We start from the raw sequence: 15,970 nt of genomic DNA, 5'->3' as shown, positions 1-15,970 counted from the left end.
TATGTAAGTTTTGCATAAAAAGAATTAGAAACATGAATCAGTTAAATATAAACATTAAGAACCTATTGATATTTATAAATCTATACTGATTATGAGATTAAAATTTTGGAAATTTGAAAAAGAGAAGGTAATGAAAAAAACAAAATTATATGTATCTCATCTATCCATACGGCACTGTAAGGACCAAATGGACAGATGAGACAGAGCAACAACTGCTTCAGGCACCAAAATTATTTAAAATGGTCCTGATGATAGTTTGCAGTAATTTTTTTTCAGTTACTTGAAAAATTCACAGCCTAAAAACTACTACAATGGCAAATTTTAACATTTTTTTCTAAAAAGTTATCCATTAACAATTACAATAGAAAATGCAATTTACCAATACAGACTCTTTCCAACAGGTACATGAGCACAGTGCCTGGAACAAAGAGGACCTCAAAATGAAACTGACAAAATATTGTCAAATATACTATAATAATATTTTTGTTTACAAATTCAGTAAACTCTTGATTTAAGACAAAAAATTTCTATCCTATAGGAAAAATTTTTTTATTCATGAGAAGAGCATACTAAATGGTTGAAACAATGGGCATAAATTACTAAATGTATATTATCATAATAACATTTTAACATATGTTGCACATTTTAAGTTCATTGTTGATACGTCTTTAAAACAGATTAGATTTAATGGACTTTTGGTAATAGCAGACACCACAATTATTCATTAAGTTGAGGGTTTATTGTGTATGTGAATGATCTTGTATATTTCTTGTATTGCTAAACTTTTGCTCTTGTATTTCTTGTAGAAATATATATATATATGTGTGTGTATACAAAAATTATTTATAAACAATTGTCTTAATAATATTTAATGAAACGTGTAGTAAGTTAGTTTTTTGTTTTTTGGAAGCCAAACTAAACAAGATATATTCTTTAATATAGGGATATGCATTTTGAGCATTTTTTGCACCTCTTCAGTTGCTTTAATTTTACTGATGTAAAATAAATTTAAAACTTATTACAAATTTATGAAGTAAAAATATATTCCTCTGATTTACAATTTCTTGCAATAATAAGAAAGGACACAATTTAAGATACATAAATACTAAGAATATTGAAAATATAGCATTTAATGTGAAAACTTACTCTCTCAGAAGAATTTTTTGCATTTAGCATACAATACATCCACAATTATTCAATTATTCTTACATGATGTATGACTTATAAAACACTGTTAAAGCCAAACAATTGCCAGACTAAATCAGGCTTCATTACCACTACTATAATTACATTAAAGCCAAATAATTTAATTCAGCAATTAATTGACTTTAATATAATTATCAGGCTTTGAGATGGCTATATGTGGGACCTTTGTTTTTGAAAAATAACATATGTCAAAATTGGAAAAAATGGGCTTTTCATTGCATCTGACAACTCTAATGGTGGGTGACTTGCCCATGAAATATGCAACAACAGCAAATGCCAACAAAGATATTCTACATGAAAGGTTTTGAGGTTTTACAAAAACAACACATGTCAGCAGGTAATGTCAAGATTTACTCATAAAAACAATAGATGTCAAAGACATCTGATGTTTTTATGAAAAAGGTTGACTTAACAGATGGCCAACTACATTGAAAGGTATCCTGGATTGCAGTAACTTCAACATCATTTGAAGATGTCAGGTATTGATGGGTATTTGCAGCCAAGAAAGAAAAAGAAAGAAGACATTATTTGAGAAAGGAGAGAAAGGTTCCTATTTCCTTCCTTTTGAGAGAAAAGTCTCTCAAAAGGAAGGAAATAGGAAAGCGTGTCATGACTCTCGATTGCAGGTGTGTAAGCATCACCCACTTATTGAGTAAACGTTGAATCTCAAATCAGCAAGGATTAAAAGTCACTGAAAATGAAGAGGCTGTTCAAATTTGTGACACATTCTGAGTTATACTAAAATATTCTGATTAGAAGTTCCAGGATCAATGAGTTGACTGCCACAAGCCTACAAAGATCCAATACCTATACTGGACATGAAACTTCTGGACTGCCTGAAGCCATCAGCTTTCCTACAGAAGGCAGAGTAAGACGTTCTTTTATAGAACGTCTTACTCTGCCTTACGTATCTGTGAAGTGTTGCAGGTGATAAATAATATGGGGACATTGAAGAGTACAACAACAGCAGTGGCTGTGAGGACTCAGAAGTGACTCTGACAAGTGTAAACTTTTTCATGCAAAAAGAAACTTTGCTCCCACAGTTATTATGTCAGTTATCAAAAATTTAATTTTTCTTGGATCCTGTCAAAGGCAATATTTTTGCAATATACTAAAACCTTCAGAATATCTCACTGTTTTGGTAAATGGGAGCAAAAGATGTCCATGTGTAATGCAATTTAATAGAAATAGATTTTTTCAATTTTCCCAACAGTGTGTATTTTGTTTGACATATGCTGTTTTTGCAAAAAAGGTCCCATGTTATAGAACACTGTTCTGTTAATGGAATATGTTAATAATATAATATTTTCGTTGAATTTATCCATTATTAATTATATTTTAATTTCAGGTTTTGAAGTATTTTGAAGAAAAATACAATATTAAACCAATCAAAGTAAATATAAGAAAGATGAAATTGTCCTTAGCAATTTGGAGTCAGAATATGGCAAGTATTCCAGCTCCATCTTTTGCTTCAATTATGGTACAGAAGAAAGGAGAAGTCAATCCAATTTTAGAATTATTAAAATGGTGTATAGGAATGTCTGATTTTACTCTACCATGCATATTGTTTGCTATATTTGAAAAACGAAATCGCAACAAAGTTAGAAAAGAAAATAAATGTATTCGTATGGCAAACGAATTAAAAAAAGAATTCGAAAGCATTCTTGCTGACGACGGAATATTTTTATATCCTTCTCAACCTGAAACTGCAATATTTCACAACCAATCAATATTTAAATGTCATAATCCTGGTTATACTGCTATTTTTAATATTCTGGGATTGCCAGTAACTCAATGCCCTTTGGGTTTAAGTTCTGAAGGTTTGCCTTTAGGCATACAAGTTGTCGGAGGTCTTAATAAAGATCATTTAACAATATCCGTTGCTGTAGAATTAGAGAAAGCTTTCGGAGGTTGGAAAAATCCGAATTTGCAATAGAGGACTAAGATTAAATTGAAGATGACCAAATCAGTAATGCTATTTACTGGATGATAGCATAAAAAACAATATAAAAGTCGTTTTCACATATTACACACATAAATTAGCACATTAAAAATTGCTACCAACTTATGTCTTTTATTATTTAATAAATAAATGTAAATTAATATTTAAATTAACGAAATAAATGAAAACACAATATATGACATGCCTTACTTTTTTCCTCAAAACCTCATAAAAATCACCCTGCACCTAATTGAGTCATTGTTGGGCTAGAGGATTGTAGTTTCTGGCATATGATGAAAAAGTTAAATACAGTAGAGCATCGATTATCCGACCCCGATTGACCACGTTCTAGTCGGTAAATTCAAATGTCCGCTAGTGATGTGGCGCTACAATATTTGGTTATGTCTTGGCTACTTTAATATTATTTTTGTTAAATTTTTGCATGTTTTAGCTGGCAGCACTGGCTCGACCATGAAAGGGAGGCTGGTATTTAAACCAGGCCTAATACACTATACTAATAATGTATTTTTTTCATATTTTTCGGTTATCCGACCAATACCCCCAGTCCCCAATTAAGTCGGATAATCGATGCTCTACTGTACTTCATTTTGTATAGTGATAGGGTTGCAACTTTCAGTATAAACAATTCCAAACAGTGTGCAAAAATTACCAACTTGAAAAAAAAAGTTGAACAAAAAGAAAACGTACAAACTTGGAAACATTTTGGACTGCAATTTTCAAAAATTCTAAGCCTATAAGTTTTCACTGGCGTCCATTTGGTTGTCTGACTGCCCTTAATCTCGAGAAGGGAGTTAGATGAAAGTCGGGTTCAGATATGGACAGGAGGCCCCGATACACGAACTTCCGGTTTGCACCAAAAATCAGGCTGTTTCAATTCAAAAATTCCTCTAAATGGAGTTAGATAGATGACCGAGACGGCCGGATGGCCGAGCGGTAAAGGTGGCAGCCTACCGCTCTGGGGGACCCGGGATCGAATCCGAACGGGTCGAATAATCCCCAGGAATTTTTCGGGGGGTGGTCCGTTCGGATATGTCGGGCCCCGTCCCTCACCACCCGGTCGCCCCATTGTGGGCCTGGCCGAACCCATAATGGGCCTACTAAAAGAGGCCCTCTAGAGTTAAAAAAAAAAAAAAAAAAAAAAAAAAAAAAAGATAGAATGACCGACATGACACTATTGCTAAAAGGAAAAATATGATTTACAGTATATGCAGGGGCAGGACACTACTAAAAATGAGAACGTTGTGATGAAATATTGCAGCCTGTTATTATGACGATGTCACAATAAATCATTTGTCGCTTTCCTTCCGTTTATTACGATTATGATAAGATAGCCGGATTACTATGGCACATAAGGTGTGTGAAAATGAGTTATTTTCTTTGTTAAAAAGAAATACACGTGAAACCAAAATAAAAATGAAAAAGGAAAATTTTAATTTAGGTAAAAATTATTAGCTACAGGTTCTTTTAGGATGCCAGTATATTTTCCGTCCCGACAGATGGAAATAATCGTATGAACGAACAATATTGCACAAAATTTCCCCGACTCATATATAGCTCGCGACAAAGGGAAAATAATTAAAACTAATCTTACGCTAATGTTATACTATTACAAACACGAATAAAAAAATGAAAATTAAAACTAATATTAAACTAAAGGAGGAGAATAAAGGACAGGTAAGAAATTAGGAAAGGGGTACCCAGCGTTGGTCTTTGAGGTCTTCGAAAAATCGGTCTCTTTTATAACGTCCTTGGCGAGAGTCTTACACAAAATATGTAGAGGGGATTCTATTCTTCCTTTCAGTTCATTCGCTTGCCAAAATTCACAGTTAATTCATCAATGGATCGATCACAACGAATTCTTTAGTCCGTCTATGAAACGCTACTCTTTCTCTTCTGCACGCTGCCAGAACGCACCAGAAGCTCGTCTCACTCCACTCCTTTCTTGAGTCCGAATCCTTTGTTCTCTCATTCAAGACCCTCCTGCCCTCTGGTTTCGTACTCGACTCCTCAGGGGTCGCGCACCCTTTGTTTTAGGGGATATACGATGACCATATAAGGAAAGGAATTTCGGAGAGACATTCCAAAGAGGAAAAACAATAGGTAAAGAAAAGAAAGGGGATAAAAGCGTGAGGAAGTGAAATTAAAAATAATAATAAAATATAAACTATATACAAACACATGGCGTACAGCCTCAGGTGTCAGCCTACTGCTCTAAGGTACCAGGATCGAATCCAGGCAGTGGCATGCCGTCATTGGAAGCGATGGAAGCGCCGATTCCACCTTCCAATGACCTTCCCTTGAATTTTATAAAATATAAATTTTCATATTTTAACGTACTTTGAATTAATTAAAATTAATATTTTATTATAACTGCATTATGTATCTTTTACAAATTTCTATACTACATGTGAAAAAAAACGATAAGATTGCTATTGTATATTCGAATAATTCGGTGGCGGAAGGAATGTCAAAACCGGGTCAGTCTCCAATCAGCCAGATTATATAGGCATTAGCACATGCGGTTTACAGTGCACCAACCTCACCCGGTTTAGCTGGTAGAAGCGACACACTCGTAAAGAGTACAGCTTTATATCCCGGAGCGGTTGTGGGCTGTTATCCGCCTGCCTGTCAACTTCCAAGCAGCCAGATTATAGGCATTGGCGCATGCGCTTTACATAGCACAAACGTCACGGTTTAGCTGGTAGAAGCGACACACGCGTAAAGAGTACGCGACTTTATATCCCGGAGCGGTTGTGGGCTGTTAGCCGCCTGCTAGATATTCGGCCACCCTCGCCCGATTATGTGAATCACGAGCAGACTAGATCAACGGCGGGCGACCCACGGGCCAGCTACGGCTGGCGAAAAGTTTCTATCCGGCCCGCGAGATCTTTAATAGATTATTAAATTGGAAAAATAACTAATTAATAGTTATTTTTCCAATTCTTTGTAATTTTCGAAAACGATAAGAGAAATAAATGTAGTAATTAACTTTTTATTTATTTATTTCATATTTGCAGACTAAAAAAATTACGAGTCACAAGAAGGCGTCAATTAACTACTACGGCGCGGAAAAAAACGTAAAATTTATTCTGGCCCATGTTATAAAAAGGGTTGCCCACCCTAGACTAGATTTATAACAACCCAACCGATAGGAGTTTACTGGCACGTTTTTATGATAGTTCTGTATAGTTGACAGGAGTTTAAAAAAACTCCATTAAAATATTTGATATATTTATTCTGCGTTTATTCCGCTCTCCCATCTTATATTACTTACGGATTTCGATGTTAAACCGGTGATATTACGATTTAGTATGTCCCATCTGTAAGGGGATGCAGAAAAAACGTGTACAATTCTAGTACAGTGTTAAAAATTAACTGTTACTTTGGCAGCATCATTTACAACCAAATTTAATGAATGAGACGTACAGTACATACAATGGTACAAAAAAAGCTCTAGAATTTATTTTCCTTAAATTTACGATTTATATATCCGTTGTCATAAAAATTTGTCTTTCCACTGTTTTCCCAAGACTACAGATATTCAGGTACAAAGTAACTGGTTTCGACTTATTTCTACTTAAGAAGTGACTAAATAATTAAGAGATTAGGGAATGGGGACATAAATAAAACCCTGTTGAAAGAGCCAGAATTTTGCTTCAACAAAAGCTTAACAGAACCAATCACTCGCTCAGTACAGTGGGAAACTGATTTTCGTGTACACCTGGTATTAAAACGAATTAGTTAGAAAACGAATGACTATTAAGTTTAACATAGTTAGATTTTTACAGCTACGGTGAGAAACGTTTAAAATTTACAACAGCCCTGTGGCGTCCTTTGAGATATACTAGTGATGCGACAAAAGAGGCATTTGACATTGACCGGTATCGGCACCCTCGGGATTTGGCACGCACACACTCACTACACACCTACCTGGACCGTCACTAGTTCCATCCATTAGCTACTCGTATCAAGATATTTGACTAAGTGGATTGTTTTAAGATTTAAAAAGTAAAGACTATTTTATGTTATTTTTATGTACGTTTCTTTACAAAGCTATATTTTAATTATAATTTTCTTTAAAAGTATATTAATACAATCGAACAATACATTGTACCAGGTATGTATATCCATCGCACATTTTATTTCACCGAGTAAGTTTTTATAATTTATTTTTAATTTTAGCCCTTATATCGTGGCTAGCGATTCAGAATGTAATTGTGATATTAAAAATACATTTAGAGAAGTCTACAGTTTTTACTGGCTTATCGAACAAATGAATACGAATGGACCCTAGACCAGTGATTCTTAACAGGGGGCCGCGGCCCCTGGGGTCCATAAGAAGTTTGCCGGGGGCCGCCAAATTATGCAAAATTTCCTTCAGAATATAATAAAAAGAAAATTGATGTATAATCCGAATATCGTATTGAAAAGTGAAATAAGAAAGATAAAGTTTTCCTATTTAGTTTTTATTTATTTATTTTGTATTTCTTCCTACATACAACTTTGTTAGTACAGAAGAAATAAATGTAAATATGCTACTTACACCGCAGTATTTACTTCTTTTATTCCAAAGCAATTTTAAGAAACTATTAATGCTTGGAATTTTAAAAATAATTAGGAAAAATAGTAGGCTTTGAAAATTTAAATATTTTTGCAAAAGATATGCAAAATCTTTACAACAAGTTGGGGTAGTTTTAGCATCGACTTTGGATCAATTTATCGACATGTTTCTTATTTTATTTTTTGTTAAAAATTAATGAGTTTTCATGTTTAATTGTGAAGTTTGAATGTTATTTAAATAGATAATGAAATAATAAAGTTATGATTTACATTTATTATATAAAAAATAAAGCAATAATAAAAAAATCAATTTATTATAGATAAATTATCAAATATAAATTATTATTAAAAAATGGGGGTCACAAAAAAATTATGAAATATTTGGTGGGCAGCGAGTATAAAAAGGTTAAGAACCACTGCCCTAGACCATCACTGACGCGCAATTAACTGATTGCCCCTGGAAGTCGGCTTCTTACAGAAACACAGCTTCCCTGTCATCAAATGTCACGGCACGCCACTGAATCCAGGTGAGAAATCCCAGAAAGTTTCATTCCGAATATATCAGATCCTGTCCCTCATCATTTAATCGCCCTCATTGTGAGAATGGCTGAACTCACAATAGGTATGATTACCAGTACAATTAGTTACCCAAAGATAGTAAAATTGGGAAAAGCGCAAATTCGCAGGAACGAAAATAATTTCGATTATAAATAGGGGTGCCAACTTCTCTGTAGAAAAGAGATTGCGGCGGTCGGCAACACTGTGCCTGACCACCGTCCCCAACCGGCGTGACGTCAAGATCGTGGTTAGCCACTTTTTGGCTCGACGTGCTTCGGTTCAGACGTCCGTCTCGTGTGCTCCGAGCTTTGTCACCATGATCGACATTGTTATACTTTCTGTATATAGAGTTGTATTTAGCTGTAAATAAACACGTGATAACGGCATTTAGACTCCTTCTTCAACCCAAGAATATACCACTCAACGCCACGACGACCCTGTTCGTGGATGCGATCGGATTGACCGATCTAGCCAACTTCGACTATAGAGAGGTACCCTTAACGGTTCCCTCAAGAGAAACAAGGTCATTTGTCTAGTATTTAATAAATTAACGAGCTATATTTTTTATTAAGTGGTTACCTTACTTAATTTTTTAATTTTTTCGACAATCGCCATTTTCAATAAGCACTTTTCAAAATTTTATATTTTTCTTGTTTAAGACTTCTATAATTAATTCTTATTATAGTTCTTAATTTACAAAAGTCTTTTATTAAAGAAAAAGATAAAACTTTTTCTTGTTTTGATGTTTCCACGACAAATTCTGTACATCTCCGGAGCCTCTTTTATATGATCGTTGGATGTTGGAGGAAAAGAAAACTTGATAATTAAGCGTAAAGATCAAAATGAACCAATTAACATTATTCTACCTTTCGATGAATACTATGAAAAATTTTTAGAAATTCAGATTTGTGACTATGGAAGCTGGGATAAAATGATTATGCTCTAAAAAAATAAGTATTCAATTTCAAAGCCGGTGAATGAAAGCCTTATTTGCTTCTCTAGTGCAGAGTCTGCTTAAAGATCACAACTTCGTAAAGGTTTTGTTAGTCTACCGATTGTCTCAAAAGATTTTAATGTAAGAGGCCGAGTTGATTTGATTGACCTGAAGTCATTCGCTGATGGACATTTCAAATGGCTTTTGAATTATCAAGATAACGCTACTAAGTTTGTTCATTTAAAGCTCTAAAAGAGTAGCAGGGATAGCCTTAGAACTCCGTAAAATATTTCTTGAATTTGGAGCTCACACATCCTTCAAAGTAACAATGGTCGTGAATTTCAGGAATTGATAACGCTCTGGCCAGAATGCGAATGCCTGGCCTCCACGTCATCCACAGATTCAAGGAAGTATAGAAAGAAGCAACCAAGAAATTGAAAACATGCTTCGTAGTTGGATGCAGGAAAACACTTCAACAAAGCGGAACATTGGCTGCTCCTTCGAACAATGGCGAAAGAATTGTTCTTCACATCGGATTATCGGGAAATCCGAGCTCTTTTTTGGTTGCAATCCCAAAATTCGACTTAACAACACAGGACTTCTAAAGGCAGTTCTTGAAAAAATAACTTGAAGAAGAATTAGAGGGTATCCGCAATACTGAAAATGATACTATTGAAACAGAACAAGGGTTTGGGACTACAGTCACATCAGAAAACGTTTCACTACCTGACATAAGCGGACCCTCAGAGAATAGTGCTGGTGAAATGTTCTTCCAACCAGCAGATAATGAAAATGGACTCAAACAAAACAATTCTAATTGTTGTCCCATCGTCACAATGCCGTTCTGCAATTTTTAATTTATGTAATTTAAAATATATGCTCTCGCTCTCAAATTAGTAGGGTACTGCCTTTTTGTACATCATACCTTTTCTGATAGCAACAGAGTCATACCGGACATCTATGCAACTCCATTCTGGGGAAATTTTTGGATTGAAATCACGTGACATCTGGTATAAACCAGTAGTTCGTATAAGTTAATCGGGTCCTCCTGCCCTTAAGCTTTCCGATGCTGTTCTCAACTTTCATCTTTCTAATACCGTTCTCGATATTAAGGAACGACCGACAGCAACGGACCGACGACCGATTGTGGGAATTTATAGTTCTATAATTTTATCAAATTGCAGCCCAATGGTGCTGTAGGTTGTCAAAATGAACTTAATATTTCCGTCTAAAGTGGTATAGCGTATAGAAATATTAAACGTGCAGCAAAAAAATGATAGAGTCAGCCGGCAAAATACTCCCGACTTTGAATGTTGGTAACTCGGTGATATACTGTACTATATTCCATATTTTACTTTAAAAATGTCTTTTTATTATACTGTAAAGTATATTTAAGTTTTTTCTTTTGTCAAAAAGCTTTGTAATGACTAGTTTTGTAATTGTTGTCATTTCTCTGACAATAAATGCTTTTTATATTTACAAAACAATTACAAATTTGTTTGATTTGGTGATAATTACCAGTTATGACTGTGAAAATACTGGACGAAGTCGGTCTTTTTACAAAACGACTAGAGTTAGTTAGCCATTTCATAATCAATTGTAACTATTACAGAAGGGCTGCAAGTTCCAGCCCTATTACAAAATGGCTATGATTTATCAGCCTAATTGTGATAAAAACGCATTTCGACAAAAAGGCTGATTATATAATTATCCTGCGACATTTTATACAAAATTTTAAATAATTTCATTTGACCTTTACCGTGTTTGTATTTGATTATGATTTTTAAATATTAAAATTTTGTTTTTAATTGGCGGTTATTATTTAAAGTGCTTCTATAAAAAATAGTACATTGACATCGTTATAGTATTAACGCAATATAAGTTATTTTCGTAAAACTAATTATGAAATATAAAGCGAATATTATATAGTATATTAAAAAGGCAGAAATTCAAGGAGAAAGAATGGTGGCTTCTCCCTGGCTCAATCTGTTTATCTTCCGTGTCGGTTTTCCTTTTGTCTCGGACTTCATTTTCGTTCCGCCGTATTATAAAGGTCTCGGTTTTTTTTAATATTAACTTTATCCAATTTTGATGTTGCATCAATACGACGAAACGTACAGTACATCGTAGTCTTCCTTTAACTATAGAGTCGTGCCGGTCATCTATTAACTGCTTTTGGGGAGGAAGTTTTGAATTGAAAAAAACGTTACTTCTGATAAAGGTAATAATGTTGTTCGTATATAGTTAATTGGAGCCTTCGTCCCTAAAGTTTCCATATGTGGTCTCGGGTTTCATCTAACTCTGTTCTCGAGATTAAGACAGCCGGACGGATGATAGTGCGAATTTATAGGCCTACAATTTTTCAAATCGCAGCCCCGTCAGGTCAGGTCACGGGTCGACGCCAACTAACGGATAGGAAAGTTCAGAATGTCAAATTTGAAAAACAGCTCTGACTCTGACATGACAAAATTTGGAAATAAATGTGGCATTCCTTTGAAAGCAACATTGTCGCGTTGTGCGTAATGAAGACATAAAGGAAAGTTTTTAGTCAGGAAAGAAAATATCATGGCTTGAGATACCAGCAAAAGTTTCAAAGTCGGATCAACACTTATCGATCAAGTCGAACGGAAGAATCAAATTGATTAACCGATCAAATTAAGAATTTAGGGGACAGATTCTTTCAAAATGAAGAAATTCAAGGATAAAGAATAGTTTTTAAATACACTAACCATTGTTTGCTGTAAAATATTTCTACCTTGTTAGTAAAATAAATCAGATAAATGAACATACAAAACATTTGTCCATTTTTCCAGAATTATTGAAACTGCTGATCGTGAAACGTGGAACCTATAGGCAAGATTATTTTGACATAAGTTCATTTTTAATTTCATCAAACACACAAATAATTCCTGAAACTTTGTTAATTCACTTTGTTCTAAATGGTGAACAACGGCAGAACATAAGTCAAATTCAACCAGGACATTGAAATATACAACTACTGTAAAAAATCTTGCTTTTTCATCATTTCCTTGAAATGACTCAAGAGAATAAAAATCATTTATGGTGGCTGTGCTTTTAATGTTGCCAGTTCTCTCCGTAGTTCATCACATTCCTGCTCGAAATTATGTATCATAATGGAAGTGAGTTTTGTTTGTGACATAGATACAACTCTCTCCATTATTGCACAAATCTAAAGCTGTTTTTAAATTTACAACATTTTCTGAAAGTTTGTGAAGTTTCTTCTATAAAGGAAACTTCACAAACTTCTTCATTGGAAGAAACCTATCTAATGCAGTGTTTTGCACTGTCTACTTTTTCTTCTTTACATAGCACGTTTCATATCGTTCTTGTCTTGCTCCCTTTGGTCTGCTACTTTCTCTCATGTTTATTGTTGGAGCCAATTTGGACATTCTAAATCATACAGCTTTGCTGGTTTTCCTTTAAATAAAAAATATTTTCATAATAAGTTTCGCTCACATACATATTTACTATTGTGTTTAAAGTAGAGAAAATTGGGAAGCAGTGAAACAACAAAATTTATAACAAGAAAGCAACTTTACAAGACAGGATTTCCATCAATAACAGTGGCGTGCCGTCATTGGAAGCGGTGGAAACGCCGCTTCCTTTGTATTTTCTAAAAAATAAATACATATTGTGCGATTATTTTCATATAATTAAAATTAATATTTTATTTTATTACAAATTTCTATACTACATGTGAAAAAAACGATAAGATTGCTATTGTATATTCGAATATTAGTGGCGGAATGGAAGCGCTGTATTGTCAGCTTCCAAACAGCCAGATTATACTCATTCGCGCATGCGCTTTACAGAGCACCAACCTCACCCGGTTTAGCTGGTGGAAGCTACACACGTATAATGCTTCCAATTTTATCCAGGACCGGTTCTGGGCTGTTAGCCGCCTGCCTGTTAGATATTTGGCCGTCCTCGCCCGATTATGTGAATCACGAGTAGATTTATAACTTAACCCAACCGATAAGAATTTACTGGTACGATGTTTTTATGATAGTTCTGTATAGTTGACAGGAGTTTTAAAATATCCATTAAAATATTTGATATTTTTATTCCGCTCTCCCATCTTATATTACTTACGGATTTCAATGTTAAACGGGTGATATTACGATTTCGTATGTCCCATCTATACGAAATCGTACAAATTTTGTACAATGTTAAAAAAATTAACTATTACTTTGGCAGCATCATTTATAACCAAATTTAATGAAAGATGCATAAGGTACAAAAAAGTTCTAGAATTTATTTTCCTTAAATTTACGATTTATGTATCCGTTGTCATAAAAATTTGTCTTTCCACTTTTTCCCAAGACTACAAATATTCAGGTACAGAGTAACCGGTTTCGACTTATTTCTACTTAAGAAGTAGTTAAATAATTAAGAGATTAGGGAATTGGGGACATAAATAAAACCCTGCCGAAAGAGCCAGAATTTTACTTAAACAAAAGCTTAACCGAACCAATCTCTAGCCGAGTACAGTGCGGACTGATTTCTTCGTAATATTAGATAATAAAGACAGAAATTTTTCCAGTTCAATGAGAGTGACTAAAAAGTTGTAAATTTTGAAAATTTTTGTGGACACTGGTCCTAAAACGAATTAGTTAGAAAACAAATGACTATTTAAGTTTAACATATTTAGATTTTTACAGCTATGGTGAGAAACGTTTAAAATTTACAACAACCCTGTCGCGTTCTTTGAGGTACACTAGTGATGCGACAAGAGGCATTTGACATTGACCGGTACCGGCACCCTCGGGATTTGGCTACGCACACATTGCACACCTACCTGGACCGTGTTTGATTCCATCATTAGCCACTCGTATCGAGCTATTTGACTAAGTGGATTGTTTTAAAATTTAAAAAGTAAAGAATTTTATGTTAATTTATGTACGTTTCTTTACAAAGCTACATTTAATTATAATTTTCTTTAAAAGTATATTAATACAATTGAACAATATATTGTACCAAGTATGTACAGCACATCCACCACACATTTTATTTCATTGAGTAAGTTTTTATTATTTTATTTATAATTTTAGCCCTTATATCGTGGCTAGCGATTCAGACTGTGATTGTGATATTAAAAATACATGAAGAGAAATCTACGGTTTTCACTGGCTTATCGAACAAACAATACGAATGGAACCAAGATCATCACTGACGCTCAATTAACTGATTGCCCCTGGAAGTCGGCTTCTCACAGAAACACAGCTTTCCTATCATCAAATGTCACAGCACGCCACTGATCAATAGCCCTTGTAATTCATTCTGATATCTTCTTTCATGCCATAACAGTCTGAGAAAATGTAAATACATATCATTTTCTTCATAAACATTACTGTTCTATTGAACTAATTTTTTGTTCTCTGCAATTTAGCTTTATAACATCAAGCCCAGTTATGAAAAAGATATTAAGGAAAGAGGTTTATTTTTTATTGCACCTTTTACTTCAGTTTGTTTAAATATTAAGTAAAATCCTGTTTTATTTGTAATTTTAGATTAAAAGTTAATTGTGTGTATTCATTCTGAAGGGAACAAAGGATTTTATGACCACGAAAAAATCATCTCAAAAATATTGGTTCGTAATATTTCACTGTTTCACCAATTTTATCAACAATCCATTATTTGCATTATTTCATCTATTATTTTTCTCAGGATTAAAAAAAAATCGTCGTGAAACAACCGTTTAGTAGGATTAAAGCGTGAATTAAGGAAAGCGTCATACTGTTTCCCACTCTCCGCTATACCAAATACAAGTCAATGCAACCTCAATTTATATAAAAAAAAACATTACCAAAAACAAGACCAATTATGTACCTGTACATTAACCTAAAATTTATTTCAAAAGCGTTTATTATCCGCCACAGAGGAATCGGAAGTTTTGCCTGCTAATTCTGGTAATCCATTCCGTTCACCTTTGCTGTGAAAGATCTTCGGTTTTTTTTTTCATCTTGATGGTAAATTACCGCCGGAATTCGGAAAAACCACCGACCTTTACGCTCTCCGCGGTTGGAATAGCAACCAAATACTACGCAATGAACCATAATAAATTGAAATTAAACTTGAAAGAATATGAGTTGGATGGAGATATCGAGATCGACAACAAATCCAAGCAACCAATATTACGCTTCTTTGCACAGTCTCTGTATATGTGAGCGGAGTCGTGTGACGTCAGGTGCACCCCCTCTATTGGGGCCAGTTTCCCATAAAAGATATTTCGGGAGGCCTCCGGGAGGACTTTTCGGGATTTCCTCCTTGGAAGATCGCCATGTTGCGTTGCCGTATACAAATAAACCAAAAATATCCTAGTTTATTGTAATTAAGGGCGAGTGTCAATATTCAATTGTGTTATTCGTTAAATTAACCAAACTTTATTCCAACCTTGAGTCTAAATGAACCACATTTGACACTATTATATAAATAAACTAATAGATGTGCCGGAAAAAATAACAACAGCAAAGATTAAGATTATTAGATTATTTCGTACTTCTTAAATTTCTATTATATTATACTATTTGATTTATATTTACAAAGGTTATCTTACATAAGGGTTTATCACATTGAGTGACCAATCTAAAACATTTTTAAAATTCTGTAAATTGTGTACAGTAGAAGAATAAAGAATTTTTAAAATGTGTTAAATTGGTGTGTTAAACCCTTACGTAAGTTAACCTTTTTAGTTATATAAATCAAATACTATAATACAATGAACTTTA

The 15,970-nt window shown here is 34.0% G+C and overlaps 1 protein-coding gene and 1 long non-coding RNA gene across 2 annotated transcripts in view; both read left to right on the top strand.

Annotated features, from left to right (window-relative positions):
• LOC136979858 (fatty-acid amide hydrolase 2-like) overlaps positions 1 to 3,358 on the top strand; it is a 55,576-nt gene extending 52,218 nt beyond the window's left edge. Inside the window, exon 13 of the mRNA XM_067275879.1 lies at positions 2,555 to 3,358. Within this exon, the coding sequence (XP_067131980.1) occupies positions 2,555 to 3,142 (588 nt within the window). The 3' untranslated portion in view covers positions 3,143 to 3,358. The remainder of the gene's footprint in view (positions 1 to 2,554) is intronic.
• A 1,101-nt stretch (positions 3,359 to 4,459) lies between these two features.
• On the top strand, positions 4,460 to 8,455 carry LOC136979937 (uncharacterized). Its single transcript, XR_010881463.1, has 3 exons — positions 4,460 to 4,522; positions 5,365 to 5,404; positions 8,257 to 8,455. It is a non-coding gene; the product is annotated as an uncharacterized lncRNA (long non-coding RNA).
• Positions 8,456 to 15,970: the final 7,515 nt, after the last annotated feature.

Source organism: Centruroides vittatus, unplaced genomic scaffold (genome assembly GCF_030686945.1).
Source record: "Centruroides vittatus isolate TY-2023 unplaced genomic scaffold, ASM3068694v2 contig_651, whole genome shotgun sequence".
Taxonomy (NCBI): domain Eukaryota; kingdom Metazoa; phylum Arthropoda; class Arachnida; order Scorpiones; family Buthidae; genus Centruroides; species Centruroides vittatus.
Note: the sequence above shows the minus strand (reverse complement) of the source record. Positions and strands in the feature narration are given on the sequence as shown.